The 25,853-nt window shown below is 44.4% G+C and overlaps 1 protein-coding gene across 4 annotated transcripts in view; it reads left to right on the top strand.

Annotated features, from left to right (window-relative positions):
- Window positions 1-18,399: 18,399 nt before the first annotated feature.
- Window positions 18,400-25,853, top strand: part of ACSL6 (acyl-CoA synthetase long chain family member 6) — a 67,131-nt gene continuing 59,677 nt past the window's right edge. The window contains exons 1-2 of one of the 4 annotated variants that reach the window (XM_082651151.1): window positions 18,400-18,522; window positions 18,889-18,974. In XM_082651151.1, coding sequence (XP_082507277.1) covers window positions 18,890-18,974 — 85 coding nt within the window. In that variant the 5' untranslated portion in view covers window positions 18,400-18,522; window position 18,889. Of the gene's footprint in view, window positions 18,523-18,888; window positions 18,975-25,853 lie in introns of those variants that run through there. The other 3 variants (XM_082651153.1, XM_082651150.1, XR_014296510.1) reach the window with 3 other exon arrangements.

Genomic DNA, 25,853 nt, shown 5'->3' with positions numbered 1-25,853 from the left:
TGGGAGTGTTTTCTTAATTTCTCTTTCAGGTTTTTTGTCGTTAGTGTATAGGAATGCAAGAGATTTCTGTACATTAATTTTGTATCCTGCTAATTTACCAAATTGATTGATTAGCTCTAGTAGTTTTCTGGTAGCATCTTTAGGATTCTCTACGTATAGTATCGTATTATCTGCAAACAGTGACAGCTTTACTTCTTCTTTTCTGATTTGGATTACTTTTATTTCTTTTTATTCTCTGATTGCTGTGGCTAAAACTTCCAAAACTATGTGGAATAATAGTGGTAAGAGTGGACAACCTTGTCTTCTTCCTGATCATAGAGGAATTGGTTTCAGTTTTTCACCATTGAAAACGATGTTGGCTGTGGGTTTGTCATATATGGCCTTTATTATGTTGAGGTAAGTTCCCTCTATGCCTACTTTCTGTAGGGATTTTATCATAAATGGGTGTTGAATTTTGTCAAAAGCTTTTTCTGCATCTATTGAGATGATCATATGGTTTTTCTCCTTCAATTTGTTAATATGGTATATCACATTGATTGATTTGTGTTTATTGAAGAATCCTTGCATTCCTGGGATAAACCCCATTTGATCATGGTGTATTATCCTTTTAATGTGCTGTTGGATTCTGTTTCCTAGAATTTTGTTGAGGAGTTTTGCATCTATATTCATCAGTGATATTGGCTTGTAGTTTTCTTTCTTTGTGACATGTTTGTCTGGTTTTGGTATCAGGGTGATGGTGACCTTGTAGAATGATTTTGGGAGTGTTCCTCCCTCTGCTATATTGTGGAAGAGTTTGAGAAGGATAGGTGTTAGCTCTTCTCTAAATGTTTGATAGAATTCACCTGTGAAGCCATCTGGTCCTGGGCTTTTGTTTGTTGGAAGATTTTAAATCACAGTCTCAATTTCAGTGCTTGTGATTGGTCTGTTTATATTTTCTATTTCTTCCTGGTTCAGTCTCGGAAGGTTGTGCTTTTCTAAGAATTTGTCCAATTCTTCCACGTTGTCCATTTTATTGGCATATAGTTGCTTGTAGTAATCTCTCATGACATTTTGTATTTCTGCAATGTCAGTTGTTACTTCTCCTTTTTCATTTCTAATTCTATTGATTTGAGTCTTCTCCCTTTTTTTCTTGATGAGTCTGGCTAATGGTTTATCCATTTTGTTTATCTTATCAAAGAACCAGCTTTTAGTTTTATTGATCTTTGCTATTGTTTCCTTCATTTCTTTTTCATTTATTTCTGATCTGATCTTTATGATTTCTTTCCTTCTGCTAACTTTGGGGTTTTTTGTTCTTTCTCTATTTGCCTTAGGTGTAAGGTTAGATTGTTTATTTGAGATGTTGTTTCTTGCTTCTTGAGGTAGGATTGTATTGCTCTAAACTTCCGTCTTAGAACTGCTTTTGCTGCATCCCATAGGTTTTGGGTCATCGTGTTTTCATTGTCATTTGTCTCTAGGTATTTTTTGATTTCCTCTTTGATTTCTTCAGTGATCTCTTGGTTTTTTAGTAGTGTACTGTTCAGCCTTTATGTATTTGTATTTTTTACAGATTTTTTCCTGTAATTGATATCTAGTGTCATAATGTTGTGATTGGAAAAGATACTTGATACGATTTCAATTTTCTTAAATTTACCAAGGCTTGATTTGTGACCCAAGATATGATCTGTCCTGGAGAATGTTCCATGAGTACTTGAGAAGAAAGGGTATTCTGTTGTTTTTGGATGGAATGTCCTATAAATATCAATTAAGTCCATCTTGTTTAATGCTTGTGTTTCCTTATTTATTTTCCTTTTGGATGATCTATCCATTGGTGAAAGTGGGGTGTTAAAGTCCCCTACTATGAATGTGTTACTGTCGATTTCCCCTTTTATGGCTGTTAGCATTTGCCTTATGTATTGAGGTGCTCCTATGTTGGGAGCATAAAAATTTACAATTGTTATATCTTCTTCTTGGATTGATCATTATGTAGTGTCCTTCTTTGTCTCTTGTAATAATCTTGATTTTAAAGTCTGTTTTGTCTGATATGAGAATTGCTACTCCAGCTTTCTTTTGATTTCCATTTGCATGGAATATCTTTTTCCATTCCCTCACTTTCAGTCTGTATGTGTCCCTAGGTCTGAAGTGGGTCTCTTGTAGACAGCATATATACGGGTCTTGTTTTTGTATCCATTTAGCCAGTCTATGTCTTTTGGTTGGAGCATTTAATTCATTTACATTTTAGGTAGTTATCAATATGTATGTTCTTATTAGCATTTTCTTAATTGTTTTGGGTTTGTTTTTGCAGGTTCTTTTCTTCTCTTGTGTCTCCTGCCTAGAGAAGTTCCTTTAGCATTTGTTGTGAAGCTGGTTTGGTGATGCTGAATGCTCTTAGCTTTTGCTTGTCTGTAAAGGTCTTAATTTCTCTGTCGAATCTGAATGAGATCCTTGCTGGGTATAGTAATCTTGGTTGTAGGTTTTTCCCTTTCATCACTTTAAATACGTCCTGCCACTCTCTTCTGGCCTGCAGAGTTTCTGCTGAAAGAGCAGCTGTTAAGCTTATGGGGATTACCTTGTATGTTATTTGTTGTTTTTCCCTTGCTGCTTTTAATATTCTTCTTTGTACTTAATATTTGATAGTTTGATTAATATGTGTCTTGGTGTGTTTCTCCTTGGATTTATCCTGTATGGGACTTTCTGTGCTTCCTGGACTTGATTGACTATATCCTTTCCCATATTAGGGAAGTTTTCAACTATAATCTCTTCAAATATTTTCTCAGTCCCTTCCTTTTTCTCTTCTTCTGGGACCCCTAGAATTCGAATGTTTGTGCATTTAATGTTGTCCCAGAGGTCTCTGAGACTGTCCTCAATTCTTTTCATTCTTTTTTTTTATTCTGCCCTGTGGTAGCTATTTCCACTGTTTTATCTTCCAGGTCACTTATCCGTTCTTCTCCCTCAGTTATTTTGCTATTGATTCCTTCTAGAGAGTTTTTAATTTCATTTATTGTGTTGTTCATCATTGTTTGTTTTCTCTTTAGTTCTTCTAGGTCCTTGTTAAATGTTTCTTGCATTTTCTCCATTCTATTTCCAAGATTTTGGATCACCTTTACTATCATTACTCTGAATTCTTTTTCAGGTAGACTGCCTATTATTCGTTTGGTCTGGTGAGTTTTTACCTTGCTCCTTCATCTGCTGTGTGTTTCTGTGTCTTCTCATTTTGCTTAACTTATTGTGTTTGGGGTTTCCTTTTTGCAGGCTGCAGGTTCGTAGTTCCCGTTGTTTTTGGTGTCTGCCCCTAGTGGCTAAGTTTGGCTCAATGGGTTGTGTAGGCTTCCTGGTGGAGGAGACTGGTGTCTGTTTTCTGGTGGATGAGGCTGGATCTTGTCTTTCTGGTGGTATGACCATGTCCAGTGGTGTGTTTTGGGGTGTCTGTGACCTTATTATGATTTTAGGCAGCCTCTCTATTAATGGTTGGGGTTGTGTTCCTGTCTTGCTAGCTGTTTGGCATAGGGTGTCCGGCACTGTAGCTTGCTGGTCGTTGAGTGGAGCTGGGTCTTAGCATTGAGATAGAGATGTCTGGGAGAGATTTCACCATTTGATATTATGTGGAGCTGGGAGGTCTCTTGTAGACCAATGTCCTCAACTCAGCTCTCCCACCTCAGAGGCACAGGCCTGACACCTGGCCAGAGCACGAAGACCCTGCCAGCCACACGGCTCAGAAGAAAAGGGAGAAAAAAAGAAAGAAAGAAAGAAAAAGAAATAAATAAAATATTAAAAAAAAATTTAAGTAATAAAAAAAGAAAGAGAGAAGAGAGCAACCAAACCAAAACACAAATTCACCAATGATAACAAGTGCTAAAAAGTATAGTAAAAAAAAAAAAAAAAATATATATATATATATGGACAGACAGAACCCTAGGACAAATAGTAAAAGCAAAGCTATAGAGACAAAATCACACAAAGAAGCATACATATACACACAAAAAGCGAAAAAGGAAAAAAATATATATATCTATATACAAAAAAAAAATGGAAGAGAGCAACGAAATCAATAAACAAATCTACCAATGATAATAAGTTCTAAATACTAAACTAAGATAAACATGAGACCAGAAACTAATTAGATGCAGAAAGCAAACCCCAAGTCTACGGTTGCTCCCAAACTCCACCACCTCAATTTTGGGATGATTTGTTGTCTATTCATGTATTCCACAGATGCAGGGTACATCAGGTTGACTGTGGAGATTTAATCCGCTGCTCCTGAGGCTGATGGGAGAAATTTCCCTTTTTCTTCTTTGTTCACACAGCTCCTGGGGTTCAGCTTTGGATTTGGCCCCGTCTCTGCATGTAGGTCGCCTGAGGGCATCTGTTACTACCTGGACAGGATGGGGTTAAAGTAGCAGCTGATTCAGAGGCTCTGCCTCATTCGGGTCAAGGGTAGGGAGGGGTACAGAACGTGGAGCGAGACTGCGTTGGCAGAGGCCCGCATGATGTTGCATTAGCCTGAGGCATGCCGTGTGTTCTCCTGGGGACGTTGTCCCTGGATCACGGGACCCTGGCAGTGGTGGGCTGCACAGGCTCCTGGGAGGGGAGGTGTGGATAGTGACCTGTGCTTGCACACAGGCTTCCTGGTGGCTGCAGCAGCAGCCTTACTGTCTCCTGCCCATCTCTTGTGTTCAAGCTGATAGCCGCGGCTCACGCCCATCTCTGGAGCTCGTTTAGGTGATGCTCTGAGCACCCCTTCCTCGTGCAGCCTGAAACAACGGTCTCTTGCCTCTTAGGCAGCTCCAGACTTTTTCCCAGACTCCCTCCCAGCCAGCTGTGGCGCACTAGCCCCTTTCAGGCTGTGTTCACGCCACCAACCCCAGTCCTCTCTCTGGAATCTGACCTCTGAAGCCAGAGCCTCAGCTCCCAGCCCCCACCCGCCCTAGTGGGTGAGCAGACAAGACTCTTGGGCTGGTGAGTGCTGGTTGGCACCGATCCTCCATGTGAGAATCTCTCCACTTTGCCCTCTGCACCCCTGTTGCTGCAATCTCCTCTGTGGCTCTGAAGCTTCCCCCTCCCGCCCAGCCCTTGTCTCTGCCCGTGAAGGGGCTTCCTAGTGTGTGGAAACTTTTCCTCCTTCACAGCTCCCTCCCAGAGGTGCAGGTCCCGTCCCTATTCTTTTGTTTCTGTTTTTTCTTTTTTGTTTTGCCCTACCCAGGTACCTGGGAAGTTTCTTGCCTTTTGGAAAGTCTGAGGTCTTCTGCCAGTGTTCAGTAGGTGTTCTACAGGAGTTGTGCCACATGTAGATGTATTTCTGATGTATTTGTGGGGAGGAAGGTGATCTCCAAGTCTTACTCCTCTGCCATCTTGAAGATCTCAGTCTTACCAAAATTAATTTCTAAATAGCTCTATTTAATCGGCTTAAAGGAAGTTGAGTGCATACATAATTCCCAGAAATATAAAAGTAACTAACCCCAGTGAATTTCAGGTTTACATGAACTGGGAAATATTTCATATTAAATTAATATTTGGTATTAAAGTTAGTTTAAGTGAACTGGTTTAATTAATACAGACATGTCGGGACTTCCTTGGTGGTCCAGTGGCAAAGAGTCCATGCTCCCAATGCAGGGGACCCGAGTTCGATCACTGGGTAGGGAACTATATCCCACATGCCACAACTAAGAGTTCTCATGCTGCAACTAAAGATCCCATATGCTTCCAGGAAGATCCCACACGCAGCAACAAAGATCCCATGTACTGCAATTAAGACCTGGCATAGCCAAGTAAATACATAAATAAATATTAAAAGAAAATACAGACATGTCTTTAGAGCCATCAACATTAAGTATAATAATTTTATCGTACCTAGGTTTACTAGACATCAAATAAGATCTTATTATATCTGTTACAAAATTTGTCAGCAAAAACAATAATAACTTGGTATGATGAAATTTTTATAAGTCAATTAAATATCAATGAGATAAAAGCTTTTAGGTAAACTCTTCAAGGATAATTATGTTTTAGGAATGTCTGCTTAAAAACAGTCTCTCCAGCTTTTGGTTGCTTGAAACTTTAAATTTTTGCTAAATTAAGTGATGAAAGTTTTCAAAATATCTAGGTCATTCCCAAATAAAATAAAATACTGGAACATTAATTGCTGAACATAGGCTTCCTTTTACAGAGACACTAAAGATATTTAGAACTATTAATAAATATGTTTAGTGTCACACCAAGACATTTTTGGAATGTAAGCACATGTTTTGAGAAATTACAAATAATATTTATAAGTTTGCCAATCTACAGAATGCTAATGTAAGACAGATCATAATTGCTTACTTCTTACTTTTCACTAGAAATTAAGGTTTTTAAGAGTTGAGAATTCTAATTATATATGTAATTAAAACTGAAAATTAATAAGGAAAACATCTTTGTATGCAAGGAAAAAGAAGGTATGAGGAATGGAAAGGCATCTTGTTAAGGGAAAATAATTTTGTCTGAAATCTGGTTATTTCTAAATAGGAGAGAAAATAAGGAACAAATTAATATAGATATAGAAAGTTGTAGAAGATTTGCAAGAGGCAAAAAAATCTTTAGAAAGGAATTCGAGTCCCTCCCATCAGGAAACTTACACAAGCCTCTTAGATAGCCTCATCCACCAGAGGGCAGACAGCAGAAGCAAGAAGAACTATAATCCTGAAGCCTGTGGAACAAAAACCATACACAGAAAGATAAACAAGATGAAAAGGCCGAGGGCTATGTACCAGATGAAGGAACAAGATAAAACCCCAGGTAAATAACTAAAGGAAATGGAGATAGGCAATCTTCCAGAAAAAGAATTCAGAAGAATGATAGTGAAGATGATCCAGGACCTCAGAAAAAGAGTGGAGGCAAAGATCGAGAAGATGCAAGAAATGTTTAACAAAGATCTATAAGAATTAAAGAACAAACAAACAGAGATGGGCTTCCCTGGTGGAGCAGTGGTTGAGAGTCTGCCTGCCGATGCAGGGGACATGGGTTCATGCCCCGGTCCAGGAATATCCCACATGCCACGGAGCAGCTGGGCCCGTGAGCCATGGCTGCTGAGCCTGCATGTCTGGAGCCTGTGCTCCACCACGGGAGAGGCCACAACAGTGAGAGGCCTGCGTACCGCAAAAAAAAAAACAAAAAAATATACGAAACAGAGATGAACAATACAATAACAGAATGAAAAATACACTAGAAGGAATCAATAGCAGAACAACTGTGGCAGAAGAACGGATAAGTGACCTGGAAGACAGAATGGTGGAATTCACTGCTGCAGAACAGAATAAAGAAAAAAGAATGAAGAGAAATGAAGACAGCCTAGGTGACCTCTGGGACAACATTAGACACAACAACATTCGCATTATAGGGGTCCCAGAAGGAGAAGAGAGAGAAAGGACCCAAGAAAATATTTGAAGAGATTATAGTTGAAAACTTCCCTAACATGGGAAAAGAAATAGCCACCCAAGTCCAGGAAGTGCAGAGAGTCCCATACAGGATAAACCCAAGGAGAAACATGCCAAGATACATAGTAATCAAATTGGCAAAAATTAAAGACAAAGAAAATTATTGAAAGCAGCAAGGGAAAAACGCAAATAACATACAAGAGACCTCCCATAAGGTTAACAGCTGATTTCTCAGCAGAAACTCTACAAGCCAGAAGAGAGTGGCATAATATACTTAAAGTGATGAAAGGGAAGAACCTACAACCAAGATTACTCTACCTGACAAGGATCTCATTCAGATTCGATGGAGAATTCAAAAGCTTTACAGACAAGCAAAAGCTATGAGAATTCAGCACCACCAAACCAGCTCTACAACAAATGCTACAGGAACTTCTCTAGGCAGGAAACACAAGAGAAGAAAAGAACCTGCAAAAACAAACCCAAAACAATTAAGAAAATGGTAATAGGAACATACATATCGATAATTACCTTAAACTGGAATGGATTAAATGCTCCAAGCAAAAGACACAGGCTTGCTGAATGGATACAAAAACAAGACCCATATATATATGCTGTCTACAAGAGACCCACTTCAGACCTAGGGACACATACAGACTGAAAGTGGGGTGATGGAAAAAGATATTCCATGCATGGAAATCAAAAGAAAGCTGGAGTAGCAATACTCATATCAGATAAAATAGACTTTAAAATAAAGAATGTTACAAGAGACAAGGAAGGACACTATGTAATGATCAAGGGATCAATCCAAGAAGAAGATATAACAATTATAAATGCTTATTCACCCAACACAGGAGCACCTTAATACATAAGTCAACTGCTAACAGCTCTAAAAGAGGAAGTCGACAGTAACACAATAATAGTGGGGGACTTTAACGCCTTACTTACAGCAATGGACAGATCATCCAAACAGAAAATTAATAGGAAAACACAAGCTTTAAATGACACAATAGACCAGATAAATTTAATTGATATTTATAAGACATTCCATCCAAAAACAGCAGATTACACTTTCTTCTCAAGTGCGCACGGATCATTCTCCAGGATAGATGACATCTTGGGTCACAAATCAAGCCTCAGTAAATTTAAGAAAATTGAAATCATATCAAGCATCTTTTCTGACCACAACTCTATGAGATTAGAAATTAATTACAGGGAAAAAAACGTTAAAAACACAAACACATGGAGGGTAAACAATACGTTACTAAATAACCAAGAGATCACTGAAGAAATCAAAGAGGAAATCAAAAAATACCTAGAGACAGATGACCATGAAAACGCGACGATCCAAAACCTATGGGATGCAGCATAAGCAGTTCTAAGAGGGAAGTTTATAGCTATACAAGCCTACCTCAAGAAACAAGAAAAAACTCAAATAAACAATGTAACCTTACACCTAAAGGAACTAGAGAAAGAACAAACAAAACCCAAAGTTAGCAGAAGGAAAGAAGTCATAAAGATCAGAGCAGAAATAAATGAAATAGAAACAAAGAATACAATAGCGAAGATCAATAAAAGTAAAAGCTGGTTGTTTGAGAAGATAAACAAAATTGTTAAATATTAGCCAGACTCATCAAGAAAAAGAGGGAGAGGACTCAAATCAATAAAATTAGAAATGAAAAAGGAGAAGTTACAACGGACACCACAGAAATACAAAGCATCCTAAGAGTACTACAAGCAATTCTATGCCAATAAAATGGACAACCTGGAAAAAATGGGCAAATTCTTAGAAAGGTATAACCTTCCAAGTCTGAACCAGGAAGAAATAGAAAATATGAACAGACCAATCACAAGTACTGAAATTGAAAGTTGATTAAAAATCTTCCAACAAACAAAAGCCCAGGACCAGATAGCTTCACAGGTGAATTCTATCAAACATTTAGAGAAGCGCTAACACCCATCCTTCTCAAACTCTTCCAAAAAGTTGCAGAGGAAGGAACACTCCCAAATTCATTCTATGAGGCCACCATCACCCTGATACCAAAACCAGACAAAGATACTACAAAAAAAGAAAATTACAGACCAATATCACTGACTGAATATAGATGCAACAATCTCCAACAAAATACTAGCAAACAGAATCCAACAACACACCATGATCACACACCATGATCAAGTGGGATTTATCCCAGTGAAGCAAAGATTCTTCAATATATGCAAATCAATCAATGTGATACACCATATTAACAAATTGAAGAATAAAAACCATATGATTGGGCTTCCCTGGTGGCGCAGTGGTTGAGAGTCTGCGTGCCGATGCAGGGGACATGGGTTCGTTCCCCGGTCCGGGAAGATCTCACATGCCACGGAGCGGCTGGGCTCGTGAGCCATGGCCATTGAGCCTGCGTGTCCAAAGCCTGTGCTCCGCAATGGGAGAGGCCACAACAATGAGAGGCCCATGTACCAAGAAACAAAAAAAAACAAAAAACATATGATCATCTCAATAGACGCAGAAAAAGCTTTTGACAAAATTCAACACCCATTTATGATAAAAACCCTACAGAAAGTGGGCATAGAGGGAACCTACCTCAACATAATAAAGGCCATATATGACATACCCACAGCAAACATTCTCAATGGTGCAAAACTGAAGGCACTTCCTCTAAGATCAGGAACAAGACAAGGATGTCCACTCTCACCACTCTTATTCAACATAATTTTGGAAGTTCTAGCCATGGCAATCAGAGAAGAAAAAGAAATAAAAGGAATACAAATCAGAAAAGAAGAAGTAAAACTCTCACTGTTTGCAGATGACATGATACTATACATAGAGAATACTAAAGATGCCACCAGAAAACTACTAGAGCTAATCAATGAATTTGGTAAAGTTGCAGGATACAAAATTAATGCAGAGAAATCTCTTGCATTCCTATACACTAATGATGAAAAATCTGAAAGAGAAATTAAGGAAACACTTCCATTTACCACTGCACCAAAAAGAATAAAATACCTAGGAATAAAGCTACCTAGGGAGACAAAAGACCTGTATGCAGAAAACTATAAGACACTGATGAAAGAAATTAAAGATGATACCATCAGATGGAGAGATATACCACGTTCTTGGATTGGAAGAATCAATATTGTGAAAATGACTATACTACCCAAAGCAATCTACAGGTTCAATGCAATCCCTATCAAATTACCAATGGCAATTTTTACAGAACTAGAACAAGAAATCTTAAAATTTGTATGGAGACACAGAAGACCCCGAATAGCCAAAGCAGTCTTGGGGGAAAAAAACGGAGCTGGAGGAATCAGGCTCCCTGACTTCAGACTATACTACAAAGCTACAGTAATCAAGACAATATGGTACTGGCACAAAAACAGAAATATAGATCAATGGAACAGGAGAGAAAGCCCAGAGATAAACCCACGCACCTATGGTCAACTAGTCTATGACAAAGGAGGCAAAGATATACAATGGAGAAAAGACAGTCTCTTCAATAAGTGGTGCTGGGAAAACTGGACAGCTACATGTAAAAGAATGAAATTAGAACACTCTCTAACACCATACAGAAAAATAAACTCAAAATGGATTAGAGACCTACATGTAAGACCGGGCACTATAAAACTCTTAGAGGAAAACATAGGAAGAACACTCTTTGACATAAATCACAGCAAGATATTTTTTGATCCACCTCCTAAGGTAATGGAAATAAAAACAAAAATAGAGAAATAGGACCTAATGAAACTTCAAATCTTTTTTTTTTTTTTTTTTTTTTTTTGCGGTACATGGGCCTCTCACTGTTGTGGCCTCTCTCGTTGTGGAGCACAGTCTCCAGACGCGCAGGCTCAGTGGCCATGGCTCACGGGCCCAGCTGCTCCGCGGCATGTGGTATCTTCCCGGACCAGGGCATGAACCCATGTCCCCTGCATCAGTAGGCGGACTCTCAACCACTGCACCACCAGGGGAGCCCATCTTCAAAGCTTTTGCACAGCAAAGGAAACCATAAACAAGACGAAAAGACAGCCCTCAGAATGGGAGAAAATATTTGCAAATGAATCATCAGACAAAGGTTAATCTCCAAAATATATAAACAGATCATGCACCTCAATATTAAAAAAATAAAACAACGCAATCCAAAAATGGATAGAAGACCTAAATAGACATTTCTCCAAAGAAGACATACAGATGGCCAAGAAGCACATGAAGAGCTGCTCAACATCACTAATTATTAGAGAAACGCAAATCAAAACTACAATGAGGTATCACCTCACACCAGTTAGAATGGGCATCATCAGAAAATCTACGAACAACAAATGCTGGAGAGGGTGTGGAGAAAAAGGGAACCCTCTTGCACTGTTTTGGGGACTGTAAATTGATACAGCCACTATGGAGAACAGTATGGAGGTTCCTTAAAGAACTAAAAATAGCACTACCATATGACCCAGCAATCCCACTACTGGGCATATACCCAGAGAAAACCATAACTCAAAAAGACACATGCACCCCAATGTTCATTGCAGCACTATTTACAATAGCCAGGTCACGGAAGCAACGTAAATGCCCAGTGGCAGACAAATGGATGAAGAAGTTGTGGTACCTATATACAATGGAATATTGCTCAGCCATAAAAAGGAACGAAATTGGGTCATTTGTAGAGATGTGGATGCATCTAGAGAGTATCATACAGAGTGAAGTAAGTCAGAAAGAGAAAAACAAATATCATATATTAATGCATATATGTGGAACCTAGAAAAATGGTACAGACGAACCAGTTTGCAGGGCAGAATTAGAGACACAGATGTAGAGAACAAACCTATGGACACCAAGGGGAGAAAGTGGTGGGGGGTTGGTGGTGTGATGAACTGGGAGATTGGGATTGACATGTATACACTGATGTGTACAAAATGGATGACTAATAAGAAAAAAAATACATAAAAGTTGAGTGGAAATACAAAGAAAATTCCTAGAGAAAAAAAAGGAATTCTGTGTGTGGTCAGGAGTAACTAAAATCAGAATGAATTTGAGTAAATCAATGTTAATATTAAAGGTAAGATGGTGAAAAACCTGAATTTGGTTTCTCTCTGTCAAGAGAACAAAGGGTTTTTGTTCTTTTTTTTTAATTTTGAGCTGCTTTTGGTAACATCATAAGTTTCTTTACAAGCTTTTAAGAAATTTGTTGTAACTCTTTGTATTTGCTTTTGATATTTTTTTGTTTTTTTTTTTGCGGTACGCGGGCCTCTCACTGTTGTGGCCGCTCCCGTGGTGGAGCACAGGCTCCAGACACGCAGGTTCAGCATCCATGGCTCACGGGCCCAGCCGCTCCATGGCATGTGGGATCTTCCCGAACCAGGGCACGAGCCCGTGTCCCCTGCATCGACAGGCGGACTTTCAACCACTGAGCCACCAGGGAAGCCCTGCTTTTGATATATTTTATTGTCAGTTTGGTTAAGTGAATAAGTACTGTTTCACAGTGACCTATGACCCTATTTGACTAAGTGTTTTGAAACTTTTTGATATTTTTGACAAATTTCCCAAAGGTCAAATTCTAATTAAAGTTCATTTGACCTCTAGCTAACTTTGAGTTTTCTAAAGGGCCCCTGAAGAACCTCAGAGAGAGATATTAAACTAACTAGGATTATTTGGTATTTTAAATTACATGGGAAGCATTGTCAAAGAGTGATAAACATTCTCAGGTTATACTGTATGGGTAAATATTGTTAATATAGATATGTTAGAAATTATATGGAATTCCTAAAAAATCTGGTATGCCCTAATAAAACGCTATCAGTCATAATTCTAGTTATTACCTTACAATGTTGTCTGTCATAGCAGTAACCAAGTTTCTTTGTCAGTTGCATTGTAACAAGATCTTTAATGATGCCTTTTGAAGTTTTTTGTCATTTATAGAGTTTATTATTGTACTATAATGCTTTTGCAAAAAATGCCTCATCTTCAAGAAGATTCATGGAAAGTACAGGTTTCTGATATCTTGCAGATTATGCCACTGAACTGGGTAAGAAAAATGAATCCTGATGAAGGATTCATTACATAGGCCTGAGTGAACTGGAGAATATGGTTTTATAAAATGGTTTTTATCTGAAATATTACTGACTTTAATCTGTGTTCTCCAGATATAAGTAAAGCTTTCCCCTTAAGCTAATTATGACTTCCAGCAGCTTGATAAATTATACCTTCATAAGGAGAACTGAAATACTTATCTTTTCTCTCTACCTGATCCCTCCAGAAATTGTAAACTCTTAGGTTTCCAGCAGCCTTATCAGGTGAATAAGGAAGATCACCTCCTGACAGGTGCAGGAATCTCAAGATATTTGGGGGTCCTCGAGAAGAGAAGAATTCACCCAAACCTATAGATATCGCAAGCAGAATCTGTGATAAGCCCTTGGCTGGAGTGGCTTTCCTGGCCTTGAGAGTCCTTTTAAAAAGTTCCATCTGAGATTCCTTATGAAAAGTTCCAGCACAGCTGATTTAAAAGAGCCTATATGATCAATTACACTTTTGTAAATAATCAGGCCAAGTTTACTAAAACCAGACTTACTTTGCAAACAAATTAGTCTTTAAAAATTTTTTTTCTATTTGTTTAATTTATTTCTTTATTATTTTTTTGGGCTGTGTTGGGTCTTCGTTGCTGCACGCAGGCTTTCTCTAGTTGCAGCAGGAGAGTGGGGGCTACTCTTCGTTGTGGTGTGCAGGCTTCTCATTGCGATGGCTTCTCTGGTTGTAGGAGCACGGGCTCTAGGGGCGCAGGCTTCAGTAGTTGCAGCACGCAGGCTCAGTAGTTGTGGCTTGTGGGCTCTAGAGCGCAGGCTCAGTAGTTGTGGCGCATGGGCTTAGTTGCTCCTCAGCATGTGGGATCTTCCTGGACCAGGGCAGGAACCTGTGTCCTCTGCACTGGCAGGCAGATTCTTAACCAGTGCACCACCAGGGAAGCCCGACAAATTAGTCTTAATTTGGCTATATTTGGTAGAAATTAGGGTAATTTTAGAGAGAAAAAGATTATGTTCCAGTGGATATTAAATTCTAGTTTTGTTAGTTGAGAACTGTATTTACTGCCTAAGACTCACTTCCCAGATAACTGCTTGTTATTATACTACATTATTGTAAAGTTTAATTGAATTATTAAAAGGACACTCTAAATTTGTTTCTGAAGCTTATCACAGCAGTTTATCTTTGGATGAAGATCAGATGCCCCATGACCTGCAACCAGGAAATTATTCATCCTGGAAAAGGCATCAGTTAAAGGACTGTCTCTAACCTAGATGAAAAGACCCTTATTAGATACTCTTAAGTAGCTCTTGCACAGCAAAACTGAAAGGAATTGACTCTTGAATTCAGATTTCCCACTTAAGGAGGGTTTCTTCACTGGACTGGCCTACAGAAAGGACTACTGACCGCAAATGACACCCACATCAAGATGAGAAGGAGAAGAAGATGACAGCTGTGGTAGACTGTTGACCCAAGAATCTAGACCAGGTCTGTAAGACCCATCTTACTAATTCAATTGAACTGTTTACCAAATGTTTGTCTCCTATCAAAATTGAAAGTTATTATTTTACTTCTAACCATACTGTTGCCCCAATGTTCAGGATAGAAGGAAAATTCTCTAGTGAAGTTTTCAGAGTATAACTGCTCATGACAGGTATCACTGCTTGCTTTAGGTCTTCTGCTAAAAGCACATGTACAATATTTGTGTGACAATTTGGTGTAATGGATAAAATGTATATCCTATAAAATGTTTCCCCATAATCAGACCTCTGAACTTGTTCACTATGTCTGATTAGTTTTCACCCAATGTAGATAACTAGGCATATCTCTCTGTCTATGTATATATAGAGATAGATAGACATAGTAGATATAGATATCTATATAGATATAGCTATAGATATATATAAACAAAAAGGAGGTCTAGTACTGAGGGACATGATGGATTCAGGGAGGCAGCAATCATCTTGGCATCACAGGACAAATATTTTGATCTATTGAAAGATTTGCAAACAAAAGTGTAAATGATCAAAGAAATTTTCACATATTGAGGTCTGGGAAGGTCATTCTGGCTTATACATCATTTAAATTAAACTGGAACAGCCTATTCTGTGGCTTGTTGAACATACATTGTATTACATCTGCTTTAAGCATTAAGGAAAAAATTGTATTTAGAAATCAAAATAGAGTAACTGTGGTTCAGACATCCCAAATAGAACTGGGTGGCCATGGTTTCAGATTTCTTCCTATATTACTGAGGACTTGAATTTTCTGAACTGTATCAGACTCAAGAACACCACCAGCTGTTCTCAACATCTGCTAGCAGCCCTCAACTGCAACCTTATGGTCTCAAGGTGACTATGAAATCTTGATCTTACTTTAGGAATATTAGTAACAAATGAGACAGCTTTAGCCTCCCAGCAGAAGGCATTAGATTCTTTAGCCAGACTAGTACTCGACAATAAAATTGCTTTAGAATAGATTTTAGCAGAAAAAGGAAACATATGTGTAGTAGCTAATAGCTCCTGTTATGTATATGTTAATACCATATCAGAAGTTAAAACCTACTTACACAGAATTAGGAAATTGGCTACCTGGCTACAAGTCTCCCCATTAGTACCAGGTCCAGGCTGGTTTTCAGGCTTATTCTCCTGAATTCCTCAGGGAACGAGATCTATTTTCCAAGGTTTATTAAAGTTTGGGTTGTCACTCCTCTTACTTCTAATTGGTTATCTGATTATAAAATGCACTGTACAGGGAGATCAGCTCAGTGTTTTGTGACCACCTAGAGGGGTGGGATAGGGAGGATGGGAGGGAGACACAAGAGGGAGGAGATATGGGGATATATGTATAGCTGATTCATGTTGTTATAAAGCAGAAACTAACCATTGTAAAGCAATTATACTCCAATAAAGATGTTTTGAAAAATAAATAAATAAAATGTGCTATAAGCTGTTGCACCAAAATGGTGGACCAGGGGACTAAAATTTAATCACATAAGTCTTGGGTCTAAGACCTGGAACTCGGAAACATGTCCAACTTGGTATGCAATGTTTCCATTCCCCAAATTGAGGCAGGACTATGCCCCATTTCAGCAGGAAATAGAATAGTCATCACTCTGTTCCCTCAAAGATTTGGGGGAAAGTTAAAACAGGAGTGGGGATTGATGCCGAAATCTCAACTTCTCTGTACACCAGTGCCAAATCAAATCTGAGAGACAGAGTTTTGGGTGAAGTAGAAAAGGATAGCTTTGTTACTTTGCCAGGCAAAGGGGGACGCAGCGGGCTCCTGCCTCAAAAAACTATGTGTCCCAACCCAGGACGATTTGATGAGGAGTTTTGACAATACTTCCCAAGGGTGGGGTTGCTGACAAGATTAGGGTGTGTGCTGTCTCAGATGGTCAGGTCTCCTAATCTTGACTCAGGTGGTTTCTTGGCTGCTCCTCCCTTGATTAGCAACTGTTCGAATCTGCCCTTTAGAACTCCAGGAAGGTCACGGAGGCTGGATTCTTGCCTATAAGAAATGGGGGACAAAAAGAAAGCTCTGTGCCTGGGAGCCCCACAGGGCCCTGCTCAGTTTCAGGATTGAAGCCAAGTCCCCCTAAAATTGAGTTTCTTTACTGAGTTTATGATTAATCTCTCTACCCAAAACTTTATCCCCTTTCTTATCCCCTCTGACCTCAATCCTCTGCTAACTAAACAGTAATCAACAGAATCAGATGACTAAAATTGCTGTGTTGATAACATTGTTAATGTACTAAAAGCTATTAGAGATATCATCATTAATATACAAACTCGGGTTGTTTCTCCAGGGCAAGATGAGCTAACAGACTGCAAGCCATGGACCACCTGGCCAGAGCATCATAAACCAGGGACATCCTGACTTTCAAAACTACAATGAAGAAATGTCACAAGACAATTAATTCCAGCCTGTTTGTTCTTTAAAAAAATCCTAACTCAAAGACCGAGTTGAAGTGTATCTGAGGTTTATCTTCCACTCCCTTGCTTGGAGCACTGTGATAAACACTGTACTTTCCTTCACCAAAACCTGGTGTCAGTAGATTCGCTTTGCTGTGCCTCAGGCGGGATGAGTTCCGTTTGGTAACACAACCGCTCAGCTAGCAGTGTGGCAATCTGTGACCGTGGGTGCCTATGTGGCCATTCATTTTAGCTACTAGGGGCCTCTTGAGACCTCATGTGCCACATAAGATTGTGGGTGAAGACCAGGATTGCCTGTGTTCTGGTGGAACACCTGTGATTCCATGTGGCTTCCTGTGACTTCATGTGACCCTGTGTGGCAGCCTGTTACCACATGGAGCCTCCTGTGACCTTGGGTGGCCTCAGATCCAATCTTCCCAGAAAGAGAGATCTGAGGTCCCCAGAGAATATGGGCACTATCCGGCGTAGCTGCCCCTTTTCCAGTTCCTAAATAGACCCTCACCGCCCTCTCTCCTCTTTGGCTTGCAGACCTGACATCCAGAGGCTCCTGGTGTCTGAAAACTGGGGTCCTAGGGAGCGTTAGCGTCAGCGGGAACCGGCCCACCGGCAAGTGTGCCTCCTAGAACAGGTGACCGCGACCTCTCTGCCACCCGAGCCCGCCCAGCCATAAAAGCCAGCATCGCGCTGGGTAGGGGTAAGGGTCGCGCGTTGGTGGGGTGCGCGCGGCGTCGCGCTCCTACGCTCGTCGCCCGTGCTGCCCTCTCCTGCCGGTTTCCCCAGAACTCCGGGTCGTGACGTTAGGCGGGGCGGAGAGGGCCGGTCGGCTCTGCAGCCTGGCCCCTCCCCCGCCCGGGGCCTCGGCGGTTCCCACGCGGCTGTGAGCGTGCGGAGCGCCCGGACCTGGACCGCGGCAGGGCTGGAAGGGGGCTGGAAGGGGGCTCCGGTGCAGAGCGGGCCCGTGGCGCCCTCCCCCTCCCGCCAAGACACCGCAGCCGCGCGCGGAGGCGGGGCGCTGCGGAGCCGGGCGAGGGGGGGGGGGCGGGGGCTAAAAATACCCGGCGGCAGCGGCTGCGCGGCTTCTGCTGGGGCTGCGGGGCTGTGGGCCGGGGAGGTCGTGCCGGGCCCATCTGGGTCCCGCTGAGCGACATGCTGACCTTCTTCCTCGTGTCGGGGGGCTCCCTCTGGCTGTTCTCGGGTAAGTCTTCCCCCTCTCCCCGCCCTCTTCTGTGACCCTCATCCCTGGCACGCGGTGGGGTCTTGGTCCCAGGCTGGGGGTGATCCCCCAGCCCCGGCTGCCGAGCCATCCTTTCAGGACTACCCTGGGCCCCCCAGGTCTACCCCCTTCCAAATTCTGGCGGGCTCCAGGCCGCCTTTGGGAAGTGCTTGTGTCAGTGAAAATGAGGGGCCTTGCTCTCCGAGACCTCACAACAACTTCCCTCCGGTTCTCGACTCCCCCCGCCCCTTATAGTGAGAACCATCCGCCGAGCAGACTAGGCCCTGAGCCCACTCGTCCCCCAAGGCCAAGTCCAGGGACAGACAGTTCATCCTTGTCCATCTCCAGGATGCAGACCCTGAGGATGTTGGACCCTGAGGTCCCACAGCAGGTCAAGGACGTGACCGGGACTGACCTGGGGCTTCCTGATCCTGGTGAGAAGGCTTCCTCACAACCCCTCCTGCCCACCCTTCAGCCGGAGTACACGATTTCTGTAAAGCAGGGTTCACCTGGCTCCTCAGCTATGCCCATGGCTTGTGTCCCCACCCTGCCAGTGCCCACCTCTCCCCCTCACAGGAGTCAGCCTCTCACCCCTGCATCCTCTCAAGAAACCTTGAGAACCCCTTCTGAATCCCTGCCCAATGCTCTTGCCCCCTCCCCACACAGGACCTGGGCTCTCACCCAGGGCGCAGTCATCCACCAGTTCTGCTGCCTACACCAGCCACTCCCCTTTGTGAGTGTTGGGTTCCTCTAGGTTATGATACCACTAAAGGGTCTCCACCCACCCCCACCCATACCCCCATGTGCAAATTCAGTCTCATAATGTATGTGAAGTGCTCGAACCTTAAACTGGTTTTAAGCTGGACCTGACCCAGAGCAAGTGCTTTATGAATGTTAGTTTTATTATTATTTCATGCTCAAACAGCATCATCAGAGGAGGTAGTAAGGTTCTTTCTGAGCCGAAGAAGGGGAGGAAGGCGACCCTTTTGAAATCCTTAACTGAAACCTTGCCTGTGTTATTTAATATTCACAGCAAATCCTAGGAGGTTGGTGGTGCTCTTTTTTTACTGAGGTTCAGAGGTTAATTGACTTGCCCAATGTCACATGGATAATATCTGACAGATTAGGATTTGATCTGAGTTTTAATTGATTCATCATTGCTAAGTGCTTCCTGGTATCAGGCTTGAACCTAGAGGGTTGGTAGGCCAGGTAGTGGTGGGCAGCCCCTGCCACCATTGCCCTGAGTCAGGCCACAGGGACACCTCCCCTGAGCTGGGGAGAGTGTGGCCTCCCTAATCCCCTCAGCTCCCTAAGCTCCTTCTGTCTGCCGTGTCTGAGGCCAAGCCGTGCAGGGGCACTCTGGGCCTGATGTGCTCATCCAACAGGCAGGGTTGGAGCTAGAGCTAGGGTTAAGAATAAAGGGCAGGAGTCATCAAAATAATGGTAATGATGATGATGATGATAGTAACAGCCACCATTTATTGCTTGGATGATGGTCTCAGAGCCTTTTCCCTGTGCCAGGACCCCTTTGCCCTACCCTTAGGAGGCCCCCACCCAGCCATGGGTCCAAGGGTAGCTCTCTGGAGCCTTGGTCTTCTGTGGCTACAGGGAAGTGCCTGGGGGCTACAGAGCCACATGTGGCAGGAGTCATCAGCCTCTGAGAAAAAAAGTCCTTACAGTGCGGGATGCTTGTCTGAAAGTGGGATTCAGCAGATGCTAACTCAAACTGGTTTTCTGTCCTGCTTCGGCGTGGAGTGTTTCCCAAAGTGGTCAGGTGCCTCCTAGAATGAGGAAACTGCCTCAATGAAAGACTGTTCAGGGGCCTCAGAATAGTCAAGCAGGGTGACTCTTGGTACAGGTGACATCTTCTTCCCTACAGACCAAGTTTCTCAGTGGGTACAGGAAATTCCTCAAAGATGCCATACTTGGTGTAAGAGTGAGACACTGAGGCTGGTGTGTGGTACCCACTTCAGACACATTGTGGCATTCGCAGATCACGTCCACCTTGCTTGGGACTTTGCCTGGACCCCAGCCTTTTTTTGAGAGCAGAGAGGACACCTAGGCTAACACTGAGAACACATTCTGCCTTGTAATCGCCAGGGTCCCATGGCAGCTGCCAGATCTCTCTGGCTCAGTTAGAAATAGGAGAGGCCCCCTGAAGTGATATTACTGTTTGTAGAGTTATGTGCCGTTTGCCACCCAATCCAGCCCTAGGGAGACAAGGGAAGGGTAGAGGGGAGCCACCTGGAGAAGGAACTGATTATATGGGGGAAGCAGCCATGTACTCTGAGCCTTAGGAGAGCTAGGGCTGTATTTGTCCTGTTCCCCGCTGAGGCCAGCCCAGATCCCACCTGTGTATTGAGTAATAAACAAGGAAACAAAATAGACCCAGTGTAGTGCGTCAGATGCTGTGCCTGGCCCAGGAAAACATGGTCTCAGTGCTGTGAGCACTCAGAGGACTATGGGAGCAATGGATTGGCACTTCTGCCTGCCTATATGGCACCCTTGTACAAAGTAGAAAGAGGCTCCCCTCCTGGTGGATGAATTTCTAGGCTGATGCAGCCCTGTGTCCTTCTACAGTGTCCAGTCTGTGCCCCATATACCCAACCATCGGTCCGAGTGGGCTTTTGCAGCATATAGGGAGGGGTGTTTTGTCAGAGTCAGGTAGGCCAAACCCCAGGTAGAGAAAATCAGGCCAGCAAAAGTGTGCAGGAAGAACTGTGGTGGAGGCGGGTCTTTAGGGTCTTGTGCCTGAGGAGTCTAGCTTGTAGGAGGGGATGGAGTCGGGATGGAGTCTGGATGGGAGGGGATTCTAGAGAAAAGAGTTTTATTCAGGGGGGCAGAGGAGCCCTCAATTTAGCTGCAGTGGCCAGGCTGAGCCAGAAGGAGGAGGGTGGAGGCTGGGGGAGTAGTGGGAGGCTGTTGTGATGTTATGGATGAGAATAACTGTGGCCCAAGGATGGCCCAGTTGAGGCTGGGTTCCAGGAAGGGGAAGGTAGGAGGCCCTAGCTGTGACCCTTAGGGGAATGGGGGCTGGCCCTGGTGGCAGAGATTGGTGTGGCAGCAACCTGGCTGTAGGTATCCAGGGCAAGTGCAGACTTGCACAGCCTAGCTCAGCCCAGCCCCATCAGATTCTCCCCACACCCCTGCTCCCATTAGGGTGGAGGACTGGTGTGAGGTCTGGGGCCATCCCAGGGGGCCCAAGAAGGCAGCCAGGGCCCTGACAGATGGTGGGGCACCAGGCAGCACATCTGAGGGCATGCCTCACAAGATAAGGCCTGGATTTGCACATGGTGCACCACTGTGTGGGAGAATTCGTACCTCAGTGCCTTCTCTCCCTCCCCGGCCTGTGGTAGGATACAGGGGTGCTCCCAGTGAGAGCACACTGACACCAGGGGGTGGCAGAACCCAGCCATTCTGCTCTCTGGCAGGTTTTCTGTCCCTTGTGATTACAGGGGCTCTTGGGTTGACCTTCAGAAGGCCGAACCTGGCTCAGCTACAGTCCCAGATGGGACCCAGGACTGTCCCCCACACACAGCATGCAGGATAAGTGAGCATGAGGAGTTTGCAAAAAGAGGCCGAAGTTACAGGCATTGGTGTAACAGAAGCTGCAGTGTGTAACTAGCCAGTGCCTGGCACGTAGTAGGCACTCAGATATTCGTTGAATGAAGTACTTTTGGGGGGGAGCAGTGTTTTCATGGGGGAAGTGTTGTTGCAAACATGCTGACTTGACTGCTGTTGCCCTGAGCACCCATCACGTGTCCAGCACCATGTTCTACAGTTCCCCAAGCTTTCCTTTAATCTTACCCACAACACTGTGGTGCTGTTATCCCCATTTAATAGATGTGGCACGAAGACACAAGGAGGTTCAGTGGTGAAGCAACTCCTGAGAGCTGTGAGTCAGACCACATGCTCAGACTCCAGGCCAAGAAGGGACCCGGAGGATCAGGCAGGGCCTGAGCCCCTCCAGCAGGCTAAGTCAGTGGGCACAGACAAAGGAGCAGTCCTTGGACGGGGAGGGTTTAAAGAGAAGACAGGTGTAAAGAGCAAAGAGCAGGGGCTGGCTCATAGGAAAGGGCTCACTGAATGTTAGCTAAAGTTATAACACCTTGAGCTAAGCCTTCCTCAAAGGAGGTGCAGGATTCTGACGTGCAGAAAGGGGGTAGGGAAAGAAAAGGCGTTCCAGGCAGAGGGATCCGTGTGAGAAAAGATTGGGAAGATGAATCAATGAGAGTTAGGGACTCTGCTCAGCCAGCGGGGTCTCCAGGGCTGGCCTCTGCGGGCACTAGAAGGCCAGGCCAGGCAGCACAGGCTTCATTCTGTGTGGTAGATGCATCAAGGACATATGGCCCAAACTGGGCATGTGAATGGCCAAGGTGACACTGTCCCTACACTACTCAAGCCGCATGCATCTCCTGGTGGCACGCGTGCCACTGAACTACAGTCTTTTGCCTCCTCTACTAGCCCTACGATCTCCTTGAGGGCAGAGCCAGGGTGTCTCCTCCCCGCGCCCAAGCCAGGGCCGGTACACAGTGTGCATCAGTGTTGATTGCATAAATGAATGATATGAAGAATTCCCTGAGAACAATTTATCTTAATAATGAGGTGTTTTCTCACTACAAGTCCATTGGCTGACAACAGACCTTGAGTGTTCTCCTACTGGGTGCCAGGCTCTATGCCAAGCTGGGGGATATCACCAATATGGTAGAAGCTGTAGGGGAAAGCAGGTGTGAACTCCTTGCAGGCAGAACCAGATCAGCCTTCAGTGGAGAACCCGGAACAGAAGGTGGTGCTCCAGAAGTGTTTGCTGAATTAACGAGTGAGTGAATGACCACACTCACAGCTGTGGTGTGACTGGTTTCACAGAAGATAGTCTTCTCTGAGGATGAGATTCTGTTGTTTCCTTAGAGCTCCAAGTTTCCAGTCTCCCGGTAGGCTGGGAACTCCGGCCAAGCAGAGCTGAAAGGAGGCCCTAGTCAAGGTCCTCAGCTCACTGGATGATCTGGTGTGATGGCCCCACTCCTGCGTTGGCCTGGCCAGAGTCCCCACTCACCACCCATTGGGCCCCAGGAGGGTAGCACTGTTAGTGAGGTGCTACTTTGGGCCCTTGGGGTTGGCCTTCAGGTGAGGCCCAGGGGTGGTCCCACATAATTGCTCAGCTGCTCCAGGAGCCCATAGTTGGTGTGGTCATTCTCAGACCCAGTTACTTTGTGTGGCTCCTGATTTGTGTGAAGCTTGGGATCTGTGACAGGCAGAAGTAGGAGGATGGGAAATGGGCTTGGACAGATTCTGAGCCAAGCTGAGCTATCTGTTCAGAAGCCCAATCTGTAATCTCAGAGCCTGAAAGATTTCAAATCCCAAGAAGTCCCATCTGTGCCTGCTTACGAGCTCTTCCTGGAGAACTTTGCTCTCCCGACAGCTACTCCGGGGAGTGGGGGTGCCTGGGGGTGTCCATGGAGAGTTGGGGGTGGTGAGCTTCTGATTTGTCTTCTGCTCATTCAGGCCTGCATTCTGAGGTAACTGTCTTCCTGGAGCTTTAGAATAGGAAGCCAGGCCTGGATGGTGCCAGTGAGGTAACAGTCAGCATCTGTTCCCAGACCCTGGAGTAAGCAAATCTGGGTTGGCACCTGTTAGGGCCAGGAGCAGACCTAGTGATTGATGGCTATTGGAGGAATGGAGAGAGAGGACAGGCAGGCCCAGGTTGAGTGGGCAGCTCTGAGACAGAGCCCACTAATCAACACTGGCAACACTGCCCTACTCCCAGGGTACCACAGCTTGACCTACCAGCACGGGAGGTAGATAATCAGGGACTGAGCAGGACTTGTCCTGCTGCAGAGCCCTGTTTTTACCACTAGCGTGTTTTCCCTGTTTGTTTGTTTCTCTAGATTGTTCTGGTGGCTGAAGAGTCCCCAGTGGGGTTCCTCCTGACCACTCACCCTTGCCCCAGCCTTGGCTATAAACCATTCTGGGCACTGACTGTAGGTCCTGCCACATAGACAGGAGGGCTACTGGGAGGGACAGTAAGGTCAGCCAGAGAGTAGACAGCAAGGCCAACTGGAGGCCACACAGCAAGGACAGAAATGGGGATGGGAAGGTAGCCAGAGCTGGGACAAAGAGGGCAACAAGATGGGATGTGGGCCCGCCAGTGAGATGGGACAGGGAGGTTGGCCAGAGGCTGATGGTGAGGCCCTAGAGACCAATAAGAGGAAAGCAGGTATGAGCATGGAGAAGGGGGCCTCAGGGAGGACCCATCTAGGCCTGCAGTGACCCCTTGACTTTGTTTGCTTTATTTAATTTATTTATCTTTGGCTGCGTAGGGTCTTCCTTGCTGCGCAGGCTTTCTCTAGTTGTGGAGAGTGGCGGGCTACTCTTCGTTGCAGTGCGCAGCCTTCTCATTGTGGTGGCTTCTCTTTTTGCAGAGCAGGGGCTCTAGGCATGCGGGCTTCAGTAGTTGTGGCTCACGGGCTCTAGAGCGCAGGCTCACTAGTTGTGGCACATGGGCTTAGTTGTTTCGCGGCATGTGGGATCTTCCCGAACCAGGGATCGAACCCGTGACCCCTGCACTGGCAGATGGATTCTTAACCACTGCGCCACCAGGTAAGTCCCCCTCTTGACTTTGGAAGGAGCAGTGTTTCTGGCCCTTCTTCTGTGTCCCCTAGCTGCATGAAGCCACCTGGACCTCAGGACCCTGCTTAATGGTGGAGAATGTACCTTCACGCAGATGGATTGGATGTGCTTCTCTGGGGGACGCCTTCGACTCACCCATACTCAGCCCCCACCCAGCCTGCAGGCTGCCTCCGCCTCAGCCTGGCTCTGCCTGGGGTGGTGGAGAGAAAGGGAGGGTGGCCTTCCCCTGGCCAGTGGGCTGTTGGGAGATTTGGGTACATGTGTCCCTGATCTCCTTGCCACAGATCAGGCAGCAGGGAAAGCTGTGACCTGTGAAGACCCCTTTTCCATCTGGACTGACGTTTCTTTTCTCTTTCTCCTCTACCTCCTGCTTTTCCTCCCTGGGGCAGCCCCATGAACCCTCCCAGAGACATGCCTGGCCTCTGGGCTTCATGGGCATACTGTGTGGCCCCAGCTGACAGTAGGAGGACCTGAGGAGGGAGGCAGCAGTGCACGGTCATCAAAGATGGGCATTTTCTCTGGGCTGAGAGGCTGACAGGGCCTGTTTCCTTTGGATTGCAGGAGATCTGTGGAGCATCTCCAAACCCTCCTATTGGTTCAGAATCAGCTCCCGGGTGGTTTTGTCCTAGATTTCCTCTCAGGCTAAATGATCATACGTGTGATTGAGATCTTGCTGTGTCATTGTC

This window comes from Grampus griseus (assembly GCF_964374135.1).
Source record: "Grampus griseus genome assembly, chromosome: 3".
Classification (NCBI taxonomy): domain Eukaryota; kingdom Metazoa; phylum Chordata; class Mammalia; order Artiodactyla; family Delphinidae; genus Grampus; species Grampus griseus.
This window is presented reverse-complemented; position numbering and strand designations above follow the sequence as displayed.